The following is a 15,936-nucleotide window of genomic DNA, read 5'->3' on the forward strand; positions in this document are numbered from 1 at the left end:
TTTTTTATAAAGTAATATGTTTGTTGTTGTTTAGAAAAAAAATAAATTTAAGAATATAAAATAAGCAAAACTGGTCCTTTCTTACTCCTCATTAGTATGACTCTAAACATAGAGATGGTATTCCTTGAGTCATTTTTGTGCATATTTAAATGTGTATACATTTGTATGTTTAACTGTATGTCACACACACAGTCGATCATCATTATTCTCAGATTTCATATTTGCTAGCTTGCCTATATGCTAAAATTTATTTGTAACCCCAAAAATCAGTACTTGAAGCACTTTTACAGTCATTCACTGACAGCATTCTGAATATTAGAAATGTTAAACAAATATTTATTTTTCCCCTTATTCCCTCATCATGAATGCAACTAATTAATTTTGATTCCTGCTAAAACTGGAAGCATTGCATTTCTGTAAAGTCTTCCCTGCTGTCTTCTCTTCAGCAGACTTAGATAAGCTGCAGTATTTCTCGTTTGCACCTCACAAATTCTTCATTTTCGTGCTTATATATATATAATAGTGTTGGGCTGGTATCCAAAGTACTTGTGTGTATCTTGTCCTGCTGGAGAAATGAGAAGGTTAGACAAAAGACATTCTGTGAACTGCTCAGGATCATGCTAGTTACTTGAAGGAACAAAGACTGGAGCTCAGATCTCGTAACTTTCTACACACTATGCCATAGACATAGTTTTCTTTTTGAATTTGGAAAAGATTGATCACTGTTTAATCTCTTTTCAACAGAACCAACTGCCTCAAGTCTTTTCCCGACTCTTCCCTTTCAAGCGGGGCCTCTGCCATGCATATTGGGCTCCGAACTTCTGGGCTTTGTATAACACTTTGGACAAAGTACTGTCTATCATCGGTACAGTAACAAGCTCTCTTACTTGGACTCTGAATATTGAAAGGACTGTTCACAATGAGAAATGAAAAAACCTGCTTTGTGTTTTGAATGAGGTTGAACTGTTTGTTCTCCTGTCCTGCATTTTAGCTTTCAGAGTGAAGGGGGTGGTTCTAGGGCAGGGGTCTCAAACTCGCGTCCCGCTGAACAATTTTGTGCGGCCCACAGACTAATCCACGAAGTTCAAAATATTTTGGATAAAATTAAGTAAGCCTAGGGGCTTACTTGTATTTTTCATTTCTCTAGCATCCTAGCTAGATATTAGCTTAGTTAACAGCAGTTGTGATGCGAACTACAGTTTCTGGTCGTTTTGTGACACTGAGTAAACTGCATGTACGATTGTGCTTGTTGTACTGATTTTTTTTTTGTTTTCAACTGCAGTGAGAAAAGTGTTGCATAACAGTTGCCTTTTGTAGACCTAGTGCGGCCCGCCGAACAGCTGTGATCTTGCTCTGCGGCCCACATGCTGAGTTGAGTTTGAGACCCCTGTTCTAGGGACTGAGGCTTCAGTGCAGTAAACAAACCGCATGTATTATAAAAGCTCTTTGTGGCAGTGGTGTTGTTCATTTCCTTGCGGGGGGGGGAAAAAAACCCAAACTATTTAGACATTTTAAAGGTAGTATTTGCCTTGAGTAAAACATTATCCAGTAGTTAACCCTACTTCTAAACTTAAATATGGGAAGAAGCAGGACAGAAGAATGTGTAGGTTGTGATTCTACGTTTTAAACCAATAAGGAAAATGATAGCCATGCATTTTAGCATCAGATGAGAAGAAATGGAAAACGAAGCTATGTTTTTAAGTTTGGATTGTGATGGAAAATAATTTATACGTTGAGAATGTTCTGTTGAAAACAGCTCATTTTGGAATAACTCAGTCTTCATCTGTGAATACGGCCTGGTTTGATGGGGAGTAGCAGGATCAAGAGGAGGGTACACAGACTTTATTTATTTATTTAATTTTTATTAAATAAGGTAGGAGGCAGAGACAAACTCCCACATGCCCCTACTGACTGGGACCCACCAGGCAAGCCCACTAGGGGGTGATGGTCTACCTACCTGGGGCCACTGCTCCGTTGCTTGAATCAGCTATTTCAGCGCCTAAGGTGAGGCTGTGGAACCATCCTCAGCACCTGGGGCCAAATTGCTCAAACCATTGAGCCATGGCTGCTGGAGGGGAAGAGGGGAGGGAGAGGTGGAGAAGCAGATGGTGACTTCTCCTGTGTGCCCTGACCAGGAATTTAACCCGGGACTTCCACACACTGGGCCAGTGTTCTGCCACTGAGTCAACCAGCCAGGGCCCACAGACTTTTTCTGTAATGAGCCAGATAGTAAATATTTTAGGCTTTGCAGATCACATAGATGTTTTGTTTATTTGTTTACAACCTGTAAAATGTAAAAAACATTCATAGCTTCAGGGCCATGCTTGAACAGGTCACAGGCTGGATTTGGCCCTCAGGTTAGAGTCTACCAGCTCCTAAACTAGAATCTGATGACTTGGTTGGAGGCTCACCTGCATAAATTGCTGGCTGGTGGTACTGGACAAGTCATTTGGTTCCTTTGATCCTGCTTTCCTCACTATAATAAGAGATAATAGTACAGTACTGTTATCTCCTATTATGAAACAAATGCAGCAATAAAGAAATGCTAGTTTGTCAGTAGCAAGGGCTTTGGAACCAGACAGAACTGGGATCAATTCTACCACCTATTTGGTGGCTTTGGACAAGTAACTCCATTTCTGAGTGCCTCAGGGGCCTAAAAGAAATGGCAGCAAATCCCTTGGCACATGGTAGATACTTAATGCAGGGGGCTACTACTATTTTTGATACGTACTTGTAGGATATCATAATTTGGTACTATCCTTCACTCACTGTAAATGTAGTATTGAAAAGTATTCTTAAAAAGTAATTTCATTCTTTTTAAGTAATTTCTTAAAAAGTAATTTCTTAACATATTTTTTAAAAGTTTGAAACAACCAATGTGGGATGAGATAATAAAGGCCACTTGCCTTGTCTGAGTCAGGCAAATGTTCTGACTTGCTTTGTATGTTTGTCTTCCTTAAAGATGTCTAACATGGGAAGTCTGTGGCAGATTAGGCAACTGTGTTTCAGGGAGACAGTTATTAGCTTTGAGAATCAACAGGCTGAAGGAAAAGGGAAGAGGTAAATGACTAGAAAATATTTTGGTACTGTACACCTTTCCCACGTTTTACTTTCAGTGGCATCGGGCAGGCTATCTTTTTAGGTCCTCAGACTGTCTGACTGTCCTGTTACCTTGTTTGGGGTGGAGCTTGCAGCATCATACTCAGATTTGGTTCATTTAACCCTTCGAGTAGTGAATTTTTTTCATGCTCACCCCTGGAAGTGAGTTTAAAAAAAAAATTAATTCTAGTTACAGTTTTATTAACTTAAAATCATGTTTATTTGATAACCAATTTATAGAAACAAGAACATACATTTGCCTCTTTTAATGTTGCCTTACACATTTTTAAAGTTACGATCATACTCTGGATGGTCAGGAGGCACGAGGACGTACATGAACGTTTATACTACTCAAAGGGTTAATAGGTATTTCTTGAACTTTGATGTGCTGGGGATAGGAATAAATTACTCATCCTTACTGCCTTTAGAAACCCCAGTACAGTTGAAGAAATGAGTATGTAAAAGATACAGTGCAGTGTGGTGAACACTAGATAGGGACATGTACAAGGTACAACTGGTCCACAAGAAAATCAGCTTTATTTCTTTTTCTTTTTCTTTTTTTTTTTTACAGAGGCAGAGATAGACAGGGACAGACAGACAGGAACGGAGAGAGATGAGAAGCATCAATCATCAGTTTCTTGATGCGCGTTGGGACTTCTTAGTTGTTCATTGATTGCTTTCTCACATGTGCCTTGACCGCGGGCCTTCAGCAGACCGAGTAACCCCCTGCTGGAGCCAGCGACCTTGGGTCCAAGCTGGTGAGCTCTTCGCTCAAGTCAGATGAGCCCGCGCTCAAGCTGGCGACCTCGGGGTCTCGAACCTGGGTCCTTCCGCATCCCAGTCCGACGCTCTATCCACTGCACCACCACCTGGTCAGGCTCAGCTTTATTTCTTGATTGAGGGGCTTTCTCAGATGAGTAAGTAAATTAGGAGTTAACTTTACAAAGTGAGTAAGCCACTCTAAGCAAAGGGTATATAGCCTATAAAAGGGACAGAAGTGTTGAGAATGGTGTCAGTTCACTGTGGCCAGGACATATTTAACAAAATGGAGGTGATAAGTCTTGAGAGGCAGGAAGGGGCTAGATCATGGAAGACACTGTATGCCACGCTTAGGACTTTATCCTGGACGCAATGAAGGGTTCAAGGCTGGGGTGTGACATGGTCAGACCTGTATTTCAGAAAGCTTCTTTCATTTCAGAGGTGAGAGGAGGCTGCTGTTCATGTTGCCTGCCAGCAAGGTTCCTGCTAAGCTGCACAGACGTCCTGTTCCAATATAGGCAGCTGCTTTCATGGTATAATCTTAAGACCAGCAGTATTTTAGAAAAAATAGCAGTATTTTAGAAAAAATAGTTTAGAATTAAGTTAATGAAATCTAAACTTTGAACTAGTTACAAGATTTCTAGCTTATTTTTTTCTCAAGGAACTTACTGATAAAATATGGTTTGTCAGGCCCTGGCCAGTGGCTAAGTGGATAGAGCATCAGCCCAGCATATGGACATCCTGGGTTCAATTCCTGGTTAGGGCCCACAGGAGAAGCAACCATCTGCCTCTCGTTTCCCCCCTTCTCTCCCTCTTCCCCTCCTGCAACCTCGAGTGTGGCCCCAGGTGCTGAGGATAGCTCAGTTGATCCAAGCGTCAGCCTCAAGTGCTAAAAATACCTCAGTGGATTCAAGCATCACCTCAGACAGGGTTGCTGGGTGGATCCCAGTCAGGGCACATGCAGGAGTCTGCCTCACTACCTCCCCTCTTCTCACCTAAAAAAAAAATATATATATATATGTGTGTGTGTGTGTGTGTGTGTATATATATATATATATATATATATATATATATTTGGTATAATTACGATTATACCATTATATATGGTGTGTTGTTCAAAACAAAACCAAATAAAATGTCTACTTACTGTCTAGGTTTAAAATTGAAACTTCTTGATCCCAACAAGATTCCTAAGGCCTCAATGACAAGTGGTTTGGTCCAGCAATTCCAACACACAGTCCTTCCCTCAGTGACTCCCTTGGCCACCCTCATCTGCACTCTGATCGCCATATTGGTAAGAATTCACACATGGTACTCATTTCTTGAGTTTACTCTGCTTTGCTTTTGTGTGGCTGGTGAAATTTCAACTTTCATGTGTTTTGAGCTGCAGCAAAAATTCCATAGCTGTAACACTGCTGTAGATTGAGGCATTTCCTAGCAATTCTTAGAGTAACTTTGAACACCATAAAGAAAGATTACAAGTAAAGCCCCTGTAAGAGAGATTCTCAGACCATGTCTTCATCCTGGGATGAGGAAAAGGAAAAGCCCACAGAGAAGGATGATGGGCCACGATGTGGAGAAAGAGGAAGACGTTTGTAGTAGGGACGTTCCAAGTTTGTGTTTTTATCCACGGTTAACTGACCAAAACTCCAAGGTTGTCTGGACTGCATGGATACTTTGTCAAGATGAGGAGAGAGTTAACAATGGCTTTTTGAGCATCAGATAAGAATCAGTATGAGGCCCTGGCCAATTGGTTCAGAGGTAGAATGTTGGCCCAGCATGTCAATGTCCTGGGTTTGATTCCCAGTCAGGGCACACAGGAGACGTGACCATCTGCTTCTCCACCTCTCCTCCTCTTTTCTCTCTCTCTCTCTCTCTCTCTCTCTTTCTCTCTCTTTCTCTCTCTTTCTCTTTCTTTCTCTCTTCCTCCCCCTCTCCTCCGCTCCTGCAGCCATGGCTTGATTGGAGTGAATTGGCCCTGGGCACTGAGAATGTCTCCATGGCCTCCGCCTCTGGTGCTAAGAAGAACTCAGTTGCTAACCAATGGCCCAGATGGGCAGAGCATCGCCCCCTAGTGAGCTTGTCAGGTGGATCCTGGTCTGGGCACATGCAGGAGTTTTGTCTGTCTGCTTCCCCTCCTCTCACATTAAAAAAAAAAAAAAGAATCAAGTATGAGTCAGATGCTTTTGAAGACTATTCGTGTGTTTTTTTTGGTTTGTTTAGGGTGGGGTTTTTTTTTGTATTTTTTTTGGAGTTAGAAGCAGGGAGGCAGTCAAGACAGACTCCCACATGCGCCCGACCAGGATCCACCTTGCATGTCCAACAGGGGGCGATGCTCTGCCCATCTGGGCCGTTGCTTTGATGCAACCAGAGCCATTCTAGTACCTGAGGCGGAGGCCATGGAGCCATCCTCAGCGCCTGGGCCAACTTTGCTCCAATAGAGCCTTGACTGCGGGAGGGGAAGAGAGAGATAGAGAGGAAGGAGAGAGGGAAAGGTGGAGAAGCAGATGGGCGCTTCTCCTGTGTGCCCTAACTGGGAATCGAACCTGGGACTTCCACATGCCAGGCCAATGCTCTACCACTGAGCTAACCGGGTAGGGCCTTAATATATTTTTAGACCCAAAATATCTTTTGAGTTTTGGTAGTTTGACCTATAGGTTCAATGACAATGAATTAACTGATTACAAAGATGTGATAAGGAGTTATACTGGATATCTTAGAACTTAGTTATCACTTCTTACTGATTTTGGTGAATTATATATATCTGAATGCCTTTTTTTGAGTAGTTGTTTTTATGTTAATTTGGGGGGGACTGTTCTCAAAGTGATGAATTATTCCAAATTAATGGAGAATAGTCTTGAGATCTGTACCTCAGAGATGATACAGATTGTGAACAGTATTTCTGTAATGCCTGTTTTAATGATACTGAAGTTTTATCTTTACCTGTTGTTTCTAGCCCTCTATTTTCTGTCTTTGGTTTAAACCCCAAGGGCCCAGAGGCTTTCTCCGATGTCTGGTCCTTTGTGCCTTGAGCTCCTTCATGTTTGGGTGGCACGTCCATGAGAAAGCCGTACTCCTAGCAATCCTTCCAATGAGGTAAGCAGATAGCTCAGTAAGTCAGCATCTCTGGATATATCACAGTGATACTGCTGTTTTCTATATGATCTGTCCCTACTATTGTTTTCTATTTTTCCTATCCCTTCTTGACATGTTCAGTTGGGTAGGCAAAAGCAAAGATGTACAGGAACAGTTTTATACTAGGACAGGACAGGGGTGCTTAACTTGGGATACTCACAACCTGTGAAGATTCTAAGTTATGCAAAATCCTGCATATTTTGGTGTAAAGAGTACTGTAATGAGTAAGAACCATGACACCAGGCTGTTAGGTCTGGATATTAAGTGGCAGCATAGTACAAAAAACACATGGGCTCCAGCAGTAGTCAGCCGTCCAGACAGGACCGTTGCTGTGATGGTGTTACACTGCTGGGAGAGGAATGTGCTGTCCTTCTCCTCCAGTGGCCTCCGCCACTGTTCTGGTAGCATCAGGCACTGGAGCAAGGCAGAACTGTGCTTCCCTGAGAGTGTGCTAAGCACTCAGTTTGGCTGCTTAGTTCTAGTGTGGGAGCAGACACAGCGTCCTTTCTCCCTGTTTCCTCCTGGTTTGCTCTTTCCTTCTTTGAGTATTTAGTTTTAATTCCTCTTTATAGTCTATAATATTTCATGTTTTGATTTTAAATATTCTAAATATATATATACACGTATACTTTTTCCTCAAAAAAAAACACATTAATAGTTTGTTCATTATAATGGCTTTTTGTTTTTTTGTGACAGAGACAGAAAGGAACAGACAGGAAGGGAGAGAGATGAGAACCATCAATTTTTGTTGCGACCTCTTAGTTGTTATTGATTGCTTTCTCATATGTGCCTTGACAAGGGGCGCTACAGCAGAGCAAATGACCCCTTGCTCAAGCCAGCAACCTTTGGGCTCAAGCTGGCGACCATGGGGTCATGTCTATGATCCAACACTCAAGCCAGCAACCCTGCGCTCAAGCTGGTGAGCCTATACTCAAGCCAGTGACCTCAGGTTTTCAAACCTGTGTCCTCTGCATCCCAGTCTAACACTCTACCCACTGTACTACCACCTGATCAGGCTGTAATGGCATTTTTAAAATGCATATTGGCCTCTGTAAACTTTTTTTTCCCAAAGTGAGAAGTGGGGGGCGGCAGACAGACTCCCGCATGCGCCCGACCAGGATCCACCCAGCATGCCCACCAGGGCACACTCCCATATGTGCCTTGACCAGGCAAGCCCAGGGTTTCGAACTGGCGACCTCAGCATTTCCAGGTCGACGCTTTACCCACTGCGCCACCATAGGTCAGGCGCTTTTACCACCAGGGTGTGCCCTGGCCGGTAATCAAACCCAGGACTTACACATGCCGGGCCGACGCTCTGTACCGCTGAGCCAACCGGCCAGGGCTGGCTTCTGTAAACTTCTTTATAAAATACATCAGACTGTCGGCCCTGGCCGGTTGGCTCAGCGGTAGAGCATCGGCCTGGCGTGCGGGGGACCTGGGTTCGATTCCCGGCCAGGGCACATAGGAGAAGCGCCCATTTGCTTCTCTACCCCCCCCTCCTTCCTCTCTGTCTCTCTCTTCCCCTCCTCAGCCAAGGCTCCATTGGAGCAAAGATGGCCCGGGCGCTGGGGATGGCTCCTTGGCCTCTGCCCCAGGCGCTAGAGTGGCTCTGGTCATGGCAGAGCGACGCCCTGGAGGGGCAGAGCATCGCCCCCTGGTGGGCAGAGCGTCGCCCCTGGTGGGTGTGCCTGGTGGATCCCGGTCGGGCGCATGCGGGAGTCTGTCTGACTGTCTCTCCCCGTTTCCAGCTTCAGAAATAAAAAAATAAATAAAAAATACATCAGACTGTCATTCAGAGCCTTTATAGTTTTGATATATATTTAATAAGGAATTTCTTTGTTGCTCAAAAAAATCTTTATATTTCTATAAAGGAAAAGCCTTCCTTACTGACTTCTGAGGAGGTATTAAGTTTTTTAATGAAGAAAAACTAGGAATTGGGCTAAATAGTTGCAATTGTGTTTTTTTAAGTTATTCTTTTTTTTTCTGCCCTTGCAAAAAAAAACAAACAAACAAAAAAAACAAAACACATGGGGCCTGACCAGGCAGTGGCACCGTGGATAGAGCGTCAGACTGGGATGCAGAGGACCCAGGTTCGAGACCCTGAGGTCGCCAGCTTGAACGCGGGTTCATCTGGTTCGAGCAAGGCTCACCAGCTTGAGCCCAAGGTCGCTGGCTCAAGCAAGGGGTCACTCGCTCTGCTATAGCCCCCAGGTCAAGGCACATATGAGAAAGCAATCAATGAACAACTAAGGTGCCACAACAAAGAATCGATGCTTCTCATCTCTCTCCCTTCCTGTCTGTCTGTCCTTATCTGTCCCTCCTGACTCTCTGTCTCTCTCACCAAAAAAAAAAAACAAAAACAAAAAAAACGCCTGACCTATAGTGGCGCAGTGGGTAAAGTGTCGACCTGGAAATGCTGAGGTCGCCAGTTAGAAACCCTGGGCTTGCCTGGTCAAGGCACATATGGGAGTTGATGCTTCCTGCTCCTCCCCCCTTCTCCTTCTCTGTCTCTCTCTCTCTCTCTCTCTCTCTCCCTCTGTCTCTCCCTCTCCTCTCTAAAATGAATAAAAAAAAAAAAAAAAAAAAGAAAAACCACACATGGGGTCATAACATCTGTGAAAATGAGGTTCACTGTTCCTTGTTAAGTGGTGTTAGCTAAGGTAAGGATTAAGTCCGTTAAGCAGTAATACCTAACATAGGTACAGCATTGAGATTTTTCAGAACTGTTATTTTGGGGGTTTTCATTTTCTTATTTTATTCCTCTTGAGCCTCATAACAACCTTTAAGATAATTAGGATAACTGAGTATCTTCCTGTCTTAATACCTTCAGAAACTAGGGCTCAGAGAGTTTAAGTGACTTATTAAAAGTCACACGGCTAGCAAGTGGAAGAGTAGAACTTACACCTGAACCTTATGCTCTTTCAGTGTACCATGATAAAAGAGTATTTTAGGCCCTGGCCGGTTGGCTCAGCGGTAGAACGTCGGCCTGGCGTGCGGGGACCCGGGTTCGATTCCCGGCCAGGGCACATAGGAGAAGCGCCCATTTGCTTCTCCACCCTCCACCCCCCCCTCCTTTCTCTCTGTCTCTCTCTTCCCCTCCCGCAGCCGAGGCTCCATTGGAGCAAAGATGGCCCGGGCGCTGGGGATGGCTCCTTGGCCTCTGCCCCAGGCGCTAGAGTGGCTCTGGTCGCGGCACAGCAACGCCCCGGAGGGGCAGAGCATCGCCCCCTGGTGGGCAGAGCGGCACCCCTGGTGGGCATGCCGGGTGGATCCCGGTCAGGCGCATGCGGGAGTCTGTCTGACTGTCTCTCCCCATTTCCAGCTTCAGAAAAATACAAAAAAATATTTTAAATATATACATATAATTGAAACCCTATAGATAGATGGTAATAGAATTAGCATTTTTCTTGAGATTTTAAAATCCTGGGAGAAATCATTTATGCTGTAAAAGAACATTAAGTAAATTTGCCAGGCCAGTATATGGCTTGTCAGGGTTCATTTAACAACTTGGAGTTTCCAAGTTAAAAAATAGAGCAAAATTTCTAATATCTTTAGTTAGAATTATCATTGAATACCAGCAGGTGCAGGACATTGTCCAAGAGAAGAACTATAGGGATGGAAATCAAACCCCAAGTTCTGTTTCCTGGCTACCCACCACTGGGCAGCTCTCAATCCCACAATCTCCCTTTCTTTGGAAAAGGCAATTATCCAAGGAAGCAAGATTGTTTTTTGAATATTCCCCGATCCAGCGTGGCACACTCCTCTATCAGTTGCTGAAGTTTTCCACTAAAGAATTAATACCCTTAATTGAATTGGACTTGTAGCAAAGATTAGTGTGTTATATTATGTTTAAGCCAGGACTCGTGGTGGCACAGTGGATAAAGCGTCGACCTGGGATGCTCAGGTTGCCAGTTTGAAACCCTGGGCTTGCCCAGTCAAGGCACATATGGGAGTTGATGCTTCCTGCTCCTTCCCCCCTTCTTTCTCTCTCTCTAAAAATGAATAAATAAGAAAAATATAAAATCAATAAATAAAAATCATAAAAATATATTTTATTATGCTTAAACCAGTTCTAGAAATGATAATAGATGCAATTTATTCCAGCTATTTGCATGTGTAAGTTTCATTTGTTGTTTTAAGGAATTATTATGAGAATTTTTATTTTTAGCCTTCTGTCCATGGGGAAAGCAGGCGATGCTTCGATTTTCCTGATTCTGACCACAGCAGGACATTACTCCCTCTTCCCTCTGCTCTTCACTGCCCCAGGTAAGCAGCTTCTTTTTAGAGCAATAGATTTGGTTACAGTGTTCTTTTCATCAGGGCCCAGAGATCAATACTATCGATTTAAACAACCTTAAAACCTCTGAGAAGGAGAGAGTGCATCCATTCTCTTAAGTAAAACTTGCACTCTGTCCCTAATTCTCAGTGTCTTTAGATATCACAGAAATGTGCAATTAAGCTCAGAAAGCATCACCTACACTATAGAGCTGTGTCAGTGTGCTTATATTGCCGTTAGGCTCATAGACCTTTCTCTTACCAACTCAATTATCATCTGTATTTTTCTTCTTTTTACAGAACTTCCCATTAAAATCTTACTCATGTTACTATTTACCATCTATAGTATTTCCTCACTGAAGACTCTATTCAGGTAATCCAAAAAAGTACATTTAAAATTATCTTTACTCTTGTGAAATGTTTGCTCCTAAATGTGCAATAGCCTTTGAAAAATAATTTTTAGTAACAGTAATACAACATTATAAAAAATCAGCAAATAGAGGAAGAAATTACCCATAATCCTGTCACTCTAACATGACAGCGTAGGTCATATCTTTAGTTTGGGGGAATATTTAAGGAGGCACTACCTAGCTTAAATTAAAACCTTATATGAAGACTGAAAAATGGAATGTAAAATACACATTATGAGTAAAACCATATAAATACAGATGCATAAAACTAAAAAATGTAAAAATTCTTACATATCTTAGAATTATAGATGGAATAGAATCATGGATGGAATGTTTTTATTTAGTAAACTTTATGTAATGTTATCTGTATAACTTCTTTTTTTAAGTGGGAATAAAAGATAGACAGGAAGGGAGATGAGAAGCATCAGCTGATATTTGCTTAACTTTAGTTGTTCATTGATTGCTTTTCATACCTGCCTTGATTGGAGGGCTTCAGTCAAACCATTGACCCCCTTGCTCAAGCCAGCGACCTCTGGGTTCAGGCCAGTGACCATGGAATCATGTCCATGATCCTGTGTTCAAGCGGGAGAGCCTGTGCTCAAGTTGCATGAGTCGCACTCAAGCCAATGACTTTGGAATTTCAAACCTCTGGGACCTCAGCATCCCAGGTCGATGGTCTGTATAATTGCTAGTAAGGCAATCTGTATAATTTTTTAAAGCTTACTTATGGTTTGTATCTGATTGTGTTCATAAAACTTCCTGTTATTTAGTAATGTTAAAACTCATTTACAACCATATGACCCAGTAATTCCACTCTTAGGTATATACCAAAAAGAATTGAAAACAGGAGCTCAAATAGATACTAGTATGCCAGTGTTCATTGCAGTTATATTCACAGTAGCCAAAAGGTGGAAACAACCCAAGTGTGCAACAAATGAATGGGTAAACAAAGTGGTGTATGTTGTATGAATATTCAACCAGAAAGAGGAATGAAGTTCTGATATGTGCTACAATATGGATGAACCTTGAAAACTTAGGCTAAGTGAAATAAGTGAGACATAGAAGGACAAATATCTGTACAATTCCACTTACATGAAATATCAAGAATAGGCAAATAGCCTGACCAGGCGGTGGCGCAGTGGATAGAGCGTTGGACTGGGATGTGGAAGGGCCTAGGTTCAAGACCCCGAGGTCGCCAGCTTGAGTGCTCCAGCAAGGTGTTACTCAGTCTGCTGAAGGCCCGCAGTCAAGGCACATATGAGAAAGCAATCAATGAACAACTAAGAAGTTGCAACGCGCAACGAAAAACTGATGATTGATGCTTCTCATCTCTCTGTTCCTGTCTGTCCCTGTCTATCCCTCTCTCTGACTCTCTCTCTGTCTCTGTTAACAAAAAAGAAGAAGAAAAAAAGAATAGGCAAATAGAGACCAAAAATAGATTAGTGGTTATAGGAACAGGGGGTGAGAGAGAATGGGGAGTTACTGCCTAATGTTTCCAGAGATTGTGTTTGGAGTGATGAAAAGGTTCTGAAGTGTTGCTTTGTGTTATTTTTTGTCTTGTTTTTATTTTCTTTAGTGGTGAAAATATTTTGAAAGTGGTTAGTGGTAATGATTGTACCCAGCTTTGTCAATATTCTCAATGCTACTGAAGTGTATACTTTAAAATGGTAAAAATAAAATAATATAATAGATTTGATGTTATTTTACCAAAATAAAAATTATGTATTATTTGCCATCGTCTTACTTTAATATCACAGCATTCAGCCCTCTTTCCTCTTGCAAATGCATAACTAGTTCTATCAGAGCTTCAGCTAAGTGACAGCATAGGTAGGTGAAGATTGGGTACATTTGGATTGTTGAGATAACATAATGGTATATCATTGACAGTTTTTCTTTTTTTTTTTTTTTTTCATTTTTCTGAAGCTGGAAATAGGGAGAGACAGTCAGACAGACTCCCGCATGCGCCCGACCGGGATCCACCCGGCACGCCCACCAGGGGCCACGCTCTGCCCACCAGGGGGTGATGCTCTGCCCATCCTGGGTGTCGCCATGTTGCGACCAGAGCCACTCTAGCGCCTGAGGCAGAGGCCACAGAGCCATCCCCAGCGCCCGGGCCATCTTTGCTCCAATGGAGCCTTGGCTGCGGGAGGGGAAGAGAGAGACAGAGAGGAAAGCGCGGCGGAGGGGTGGAGAAGCAAATGGGCGCTTCTCCTGTGTGCCCTGGCCGGGAATCGAACCCGGGTCCTCCGCACGCTAGGCCGACGCTCTACCGCTGAGCCAACCGGCCAGGGCGACAGTTTTTCTAAATGTGAAATTTAATGTACTCTTTTGACTCTGGCTTTGGCTATACTTCACATCAAAACAGTGCAGGTGGGAAGTTTCAGCTGAGAAATGTTTGTAAAACCAGAATGACTCATCTAAATGAGACCTTCCGCTCCTTTTTTTTTTTTTCAGGAAAGAAAAACCTCTTTTTAATTGGATGGAAACTTTCTACCTCCTTGGCCTGGGGCCTCTGGAAGTCTTCTGTGAATTTGTATTCCCTTTCACCTCCTGGAAGCTGACATACTCCTTTATCCCTTTGTTACTGACCTCAGCGTATTGTGCAGTGGGCATCACATATGCTTGGTTCAGACTGTATGTTTCAGTATTGACTGACCTTACTGTCAGCAAGACAAAGAAGCAATGAATAAAGGAACTGCTTGGGTGTATTCCAAGCAATTATTTCATGGGAAATTAATCAGAACTTGGAAAAAGGTTGCTGGTGGCATGAACCATTCAGTAGATCTGCTTGAGAACCATTCTTTCAGACTTGGCCTTGCCCAGCCTAGCAACCTGATTGTCACCATGGTGAGAAACCACTTGTCCTCTGTAAGCAGTGAAACTTCTGAAACAAATCTTGCCTCCCCCTGTTAAAATTGTCAGACCATTCAGTCTGCTGTGCTTGCTCCAGGAAAGGAGGGAGTCTGATAAACTGATTATTTGTAGCCTGTGACAATCATTGTCAGGCGGTAAAGCACAAGTAGAATCATGTGCTAAGGGAAATATAAATAAAGTACCATTTTGTATTTCTGCACAAAAGTGTTTTGGATCATTACCAGCTCCTACGTCTTCCTATTGGCATGTACTGTCCCTGTTCTGTATACCTTGTTCCAGGAGGTTGTTTTTCAGTGAAATGATACAATAAGTGCACTTACAAAGCTAGGGGAAATATTTAATGAATGGTTTGGCCTGTTAGCAGAGATAATAAACCACATCTCCTCTTACACTGAGTTAAGGATACTAGTTAAGGATACTTGTACAGTTCATTTATTCTAACAGCAGCACTGCGGTTTTGATAAGGCCGGTTTTGTCATTTCTCAAACTTTCCTCATGTTACTAAAAGAAAGTGGTTTTAGCAGCCTGGTCTTATCCTTGCCCACCCTCAAGCATACTTCATACACATTTTTTATTCAGGACCCCAGTGCCTGAGGATGGCACTATGGCCTAGCCTCAGGCGCTAAAATGAGCTCAGTTTCCGAGCAACGGAGTAGCGGCTCCAGATGGGCAGACCATCACCTGGTAGGGGGCATGCTGGATGGATCCTGGTCAGGGGTATTTGGGAGTTTGTCTCTCTGCCTCCCCACCTCTCAATAAATAAATAAATAATAAAAAAAGAATAGGGGCGCTGGAGTCAAACAGCCTGATTTTAAATCCTACCTCCATGATATTTTAAAAATCTGTGGCCAACTTATTTAGCCATCCTTTGCCTCAATGTCCTTGTCTTTAAAACTATCACAAAAAATTTAGAACTGTGCCTGACACATTTTAAGTGTTCAATAAATATCTTTATATTTTTATGAGACTTCCTTTCCTCTACCTTCTCTCCCTCTCCCCCAGAGTTGAGTACCCCAACCATGGGCTCCCATGCCAGAGGTCTAGCTCCATTAATGGCTGTAAGACTTGATTGTTATCTGTTTTCCTCAGGAGACCAACACTCATTTTGATAGCCCCAGTTTTTGGTACAGTTGAATAAATGAAACACCACACAGGCTATGATTAAAATTTAAATGTTGGCCTTGGCCAAATGGTTCAGTGGTAGAGCATCAGCCCGGTGTATGGATGTCCCAGGTTCAATTCCCAGTCAGGGCACACAGGAGAAGTGACCATCTCATCTGCACCCCTCTTCCTCTTGCTTCTCTCCTCTCCCTCCCCCCTCCTACAGCCATGGCTTGATTGGAGCAAGGTGGCCTTGGGCACTGAGGATGGCTTCATGGCCTCT

The 15,936-nt window shown here is 43.0% G+C and overlaps 1 protein-coding gene and 1 non-coding gene across 5 annotated transcripts in view; both read left to right on the plus strand.

The window, feature by feature from the left end:
• The window catches only part of ALG8 (ALG8 alpha-1,3-glucosyltransferase), a 31,192-nt gene extending 16,442 nt beyond the window's left edge, over positions 1–14,750 (plus strand). For 2 of the 4 annotated variants that reach the window (XM_066253707.1, XM_066253708.1), the window contains 6 exons: positions 745–865; positions 5,013–5,152; positions 6,815–6,954; positions 11,162–11,259; positions 11,569–11,641; positions 14,133–14,750. In XM_066253707.1, coding sequence (XP_066109804.1) covers positions 745–865; positions 5,013–5,152; positions 6,815–6,954; positions 11,162–11,259; positions 11,569–11,641; positions 14,133–14,364 — 804 coding nt within the window. In that variant the 3' untranslated portion in view covers positions 14,365–14,750. The remainder of the gene's footprint in view (positions 1–744; positions 866–5,012; positions 5,153–6,814; positions 6,955–11,161; positions 11,260–11,568; positions 11,642–14,132) is intronic. The other 2 variants (XM_066253709.1, XM_066253710.1) reach the window with 2 other exon arrangements.
• Positions 7,288–7,491, plus strand: LOC136321139 (small nucleolar RNA SNORA74). The gene has a single exon (XR_010728432.1). It is a non-coding gene; the product is annotated as a small nucleolar RNA SNORA74 (small nucleolar RNA).
• Positions 14,751–15,936: the final 1,186 nt, after the last annotated feature.

This window comes from Saccopteryx bilineata, chromosome 1, assembly GCF_036850765.1.
Source record: "Saccopteryx bilineata isolate mSacBil1 chromosome 1, mSacBil1_pri_phased_curated, whole genome shotgun sequence".
Classification (NCBI taxonomy): Eukaryota; Metazoa; Chordata; class Mammalia; order Chiroptera; family Emballonuridae; genus Saccopteryx; species Saccopteryx bilineata.